Here is a 4,549-nt window from a genome sequence, read left to right as displayed (position 1 = left end):
AAGCATGTGGAGGACAAGAAGGTGATCAGGAGTAGTCAGCATGGCTTCACCAAGGGGAAATCATGCTTAACCAATCTGATAGCCTTCTCTGATGGAATGACTGGCTGGCTGGTTGAGGGGAGAGCAGTGGATGTTGTCTCCCTTGACTTCAGCAAGGCTTTTGACACTCTCTCCCATAACATCCTCACAGACAAGCTCAGGAAGTGTGGGTTAGATGATGTGGGCAGTGAGGTGGATTGAGAACTGGCTGAATGGCAGAGTTTAGAGGGTTGTGATCAGCGGCACAGAGTCTAGTTGGAGGCCTGTAGCTAGCGGTGTCCCCCAGGGGTCAGTACTGGCTCCAGTCTTGTTCAACTTCTTCATCAATGACCTGGATGAAGGGACAGGGTGCACCCTCAGCAAGTTTGCCGACGATACAAAACTGGGAGGAGTGGCCGATGATACCCCAGAGGGCTGTGCTGCCATTCAGAGAGACCTGGACAGGCTGGAGAGGTGGGAGGAGAGGAACCTCATGAAGTTCAGCTAAGGCGAGTGCAGGGTCCTGCACCTGGGGAGGAATAAACCCATGCACCAGTACAGGTTGGGGGTTGACCTGCTGGAAAGCAGCTCTGCCGAGAAGGACCTGGGAGTGCTGGTAGACACCAAGTTCAGCATGAGGCAGCAGTGTGCCCTTGTGGCCAAGAAGGCCAATGGTATCCTGGGGTGCCTCAGGAAGAGTGTTGCCAGCAGGTGGAGGGAGGTGATCCTGCCCCTCTCCTCAGCCCTGCTGAGGCCCCAGCTGGAGTACTGCGTCCAGTTCTGGGCTCCCCAGTGCAAGAGGGATGTGTCACTACTGGAGCAAGTTCAGCGAAGGGCTACAAAGATGATTAGGGGATTGGAGCATCTCTCTCATGAGGAAAGACTGAGAGAGCTGGGCCTGTTTAGCTTGGAGAAGAAAAGGCTGAGAGGAGATCTTATCAACGTGTACAAGTATCTGAAGGGAGGGTGTCAAGAGGATGGAGCCAGACTCTTTTCAGTGGTGCCCAGTGACAGGACGCGAGGCAACAGGCACAAACTGAAACACAGACAGTTCCCTCTGAACATGAGGAAAAACCTCTTCACTGTGAGGGTGACAGAGCACTGGAACAGGTTGCCCGGAGAGGTGGTGGAGTCTCCTTCTCTGGAGATACTCAAAACACGCCTGGACACAATCCTGTGCAATGTGCTCTAGGTGACCCTGCTTGAGCAGGGGGGTTGGACTGCATGATCTCCCGAGGTCCCTTCCAACCTCAGCGATTCTGTGATTCTGTAATTCTGTGAGGTGTGAGAAACTACCTTTGAACACACCTATTTGTGAAAGGGGCCTGGTGAGATTCATTCCTCTGTGATGAAATGAAAGTCCAACGGAGGACTGAGTTGGTGTCCCAACTGCATAAAAAACAGATGCTGGAACACAATGTTGGTCAAGGAGAAGACAGCTGAAATGGCCACATCCTTTTGCGCAGTGACGTGGCAGGGAGTGGAAGTCCACGGGTAACACATCACTTATGGATCACTTCCGAGACATTGCCAATATTGTTATTGGCCCCAATCCTTCAACTGGAAGAATCAAACTGCTGGGATCACAAACCTTCCTCCAGAGCAAGTGATACGAGACAGAAAGACCAGATTTTGACCTAAACTCTGAGGTTGATCCCTGGTAGTCCCTGCATTTGCACCATGCTGCTTTTTCCACAGGCACACCCAAAGTCCCTGTGCTCTGCTAGCAATACGCCTTCAGGAAGGTCCCCTGCCAGCTCAAGCCAGCCACTTCTGCAGATAGAAAAGAGCACTAAGTTCTCAGGCAATTTCAGACATTCAGGGCCAGAACACTTTCAGTGAGCCCTTTTTTCATGAGGATGAGCACTTTTGAAGCACTTGGGGACAGACACAGGGGACCAGGATGAAATTTGGGGCAAAGTGAAAAACAGGAAAAAAAAGCCTGTTTTTTCTGAAGACCCAAAGCAACCACAGCAACAGGAAAGCTGTCCATCCAACAAGCTGGAGGTCATTGTGTTCTCTAAACAGAATCCATTTGCCTTTACAGCCACGATTCACAGAATCACAGAATCACAGAATGGTTGAGGTTGGAAGGGACCTCAGGAGATCGTCTAAGTCCAATCGCCCTGCTCAAGCAGGGTCACCTAGAACATGTTGCACAGGATCGCTTCCAGGCAGGTTTTGAATATCTCCAGAGAAGGAGACTCTACAGCCTCTGTGGGAACCTGTTCCAGTGCTCTGTCACCCTCACAGTAAAGAAGTTTCTTCTCATATTCAGATGGAACTGTCTGTGTTTCAGTTTGTGCCCACTGCCTCGCGTCCTGTCGCTGGGCACCACTGAAAATAGTTTGGCCGCATCCTCTTGACACCCCCCGTTTAGATATTTGTATACATTGATAAGATCCCCTCTCAGTCTTCTCTTCTCCAGGCTAAACAGGCCCAGATCTCTCAGCCTTTCCTCATAAGAGAGAAGCTCCAGTCCCCTAATCATCTTCGTAGCCTTCCACTGGACTCTCTCCAGTAGTGCCATGTCTCTCTTGCACTGGGGAGCCCAGCATTGGACACAGATTCCTCTGTTAGCCATGTGCCTTCCTTTTTCTGATTTAATCATGTGGGACAGCCAGAATCAGGCACCCATCTACATTTTAAATATGAATTAGGGGTCTAGCACTAGCTCCATGGATGCTGCAGAATATGAGTTCACCTTAGCAGAGATCTGGGGTGTTTGACCCACACATAGTACTGAAGCCCACCAGCCACACGACAGAAATAATGCAGGCTCCAAACGAAGAAAGGAAGGAAGGGAAAGGACATTTCTCAAGATGTAGGCTACACAGGCAAGAGAAAATCCACAGCTTCCACCTGCTAAGTAACCACTTGCTCAACAAAATAACAGCGCTCAAACAAAAGCCTAATTTCTTGTTTCAAGGCACTTGTCTGCCTTGAAATCTTCTGGAAGCTGTCAGTTGGGATGGCAGCAGGCTCCTCACATCCGTTCCCGAGAAGAGGTGGTGTCTGCTGTTGGGAAAGCAACGCACCCCTCAGTCATTCATCTTCCCGATGCACTGAGATTAAGTGCTCTCTTAGCCTAAAATTAATCCATGCAGAGTGAAACACACCACTGTGCAACAGCTGCCATTCGGAGCTCAGCCCAATACCAGACACTTCAGGATGATGGAGACATCAGTGCCCAGAGCTGGACATAAAGGGCTCCTACCTGAGGAACTGGGAAATGGGGGGTGACATTTGCCCCCCTCTCAGCTCTGCTCCTTTCAGGGCATTTCCTGGCCCAGGACTTTCTTACTGCAGAGGGAAAGTTATGGTGTGAACTTCCAGCCTGAGCTCTTGGGGCTTGCCTGCACGTGTGCTGCTGCATTAATGCTACCAGCAGCAGCTACGTTAATGTTTGAGTGATCTTGTGCTGTGCAGGCAGTTGGGTGGGCACTAGGGACTGGTGCTGGGGGCTCTTGCACTGTCCCTGGGAAGGTGTCCACACACTTGCACCCCAAGTTTCTGCTTCAAGGATGGAGGTCGGGCAAGGGCGTTGGTGCTCTTCTGCCGGCAGCGCCGGTTCTCCCTCCCCAGCTCTCTGCAGCTGTTGGTCCCTGCTCCCAGGAAACATCTCCCTTCCCTTGGACTGCCAGCTGAGTGACGCAGATGCAGTGGCTGCAGGTGCTTCCTCACTGGGGTAGGAGGGGCTGCAGATACATCTCTCACCCCCTTACGACACCATCTCCAGTGGCCCCAGTGGGGCTCAGACTGCCAGTGGGGAAGCCGAGTCTACCCAACAGGGTGCAGGGCCACCACACTGCCTGTCACGCTGCTCAGCAGGCTGCCAAAGAATAGACACGAGGTGGGCTTGGGTAGCCCCGGGGATGGTGCCTAATCAACAGATGAAGGGAGCTGGAAGCTGCGAAGCCACTCACATCTGTTTCATACTACAGTAAGGGTGGGTGCAACACACTTCCCCTGTGAGGAAGTGACTCAGAGCACAGAGGGCAGAAGCACGGCTGGGCACAGCTCTGAGAGATGAGTGATGACACCTACTCATTCTTCTGAAGCAGCTTCAGACCCTGAAAAGGTAGGAGAGAGAAGCGGGTCAGCCTGGCGACATTATTGATGTCTTACACAGATCGTCACAGCCCAAAATAAAAGGGCTAGTGTCAACCAAAGCAGCTTAAATCACCAAACGGCCTGAAAACTCCTGGTGCGTCATGGCAGACCCTCCCCTCCTGTGAGACTGGTCACAGCTCCCTCTCAGTCTCTCTGCTCCATGGATATTCATGGTGTCCAGAGAGAGAAACAGCTACTCCTCATCTGTGCTTCAAACAACTGTGCTATGGCCATCAGCCTGCAAAGAGTTTGTGTTCAGACAAAAAAAAGAGACCTCTGCAGCATCTGCTGCAGCACACAGAGAACAAGAAGGAAGATCAGGGTCTCCTGGCTACCATTCTCCCATCTTGAGAAGGGGTGACCACCAAGAAAATGAAGAGAAGCAAATAGGAAACCATCAGAGAACTACTTTTCACTA

General features: G+C 51.5%; 1 protein-coding gene across 3 annotated transcripts in view; it reads right to left on the bottom strand.

Annotated features, from left to right (window-relative positions):
* The window catches only part of IGF2BP2 (insulin like growth factor 2 mRNA binding protein 2), a 40,914-nt gene extending 36,828 nt beyond the window's left edge, over positions 1-4,086 (bottom strand). For all 3 annotated transcript variants that reach the window (XM_026073185.1, XM_026073179.1, XM_026073195.1), the window contains exon 1: positions 3,945-4,086. In XM_026073185.1, the coding sequence (XP_025928970.1) occupies positions 3,945-4,069 (125 nt within the window). In that variant the 5' untranslated portion in view covers positions 4,070-4,086. The remainder of the gene's footprint in view (positions 1-3,944) is intronic.
* Between the last annotated feature and the right edge of the window lie 463 nt (positions 4,087-4,549).

Source organism: Apteryx rowi, unplaced genomic scaffold, assembly GCF_003343035.1.
Source record: "Apteryx rowi isolate R43461 unplaced genomic scaffold, aptRow1 scaffold_1096, whole genome shotgun sequence".
Classification (NCBI taxonomy): Eukaryota; Metazoa; Chordata; class Aves; order Apterygiformes; family Apterygidae; genus Apteryx; species Apteryx rowi.
The sequence above is the reverse complement of the archived record's forward strand: the minus strand, read 5'-3'. Positions and strand labels throughout refer to the sequence as shown.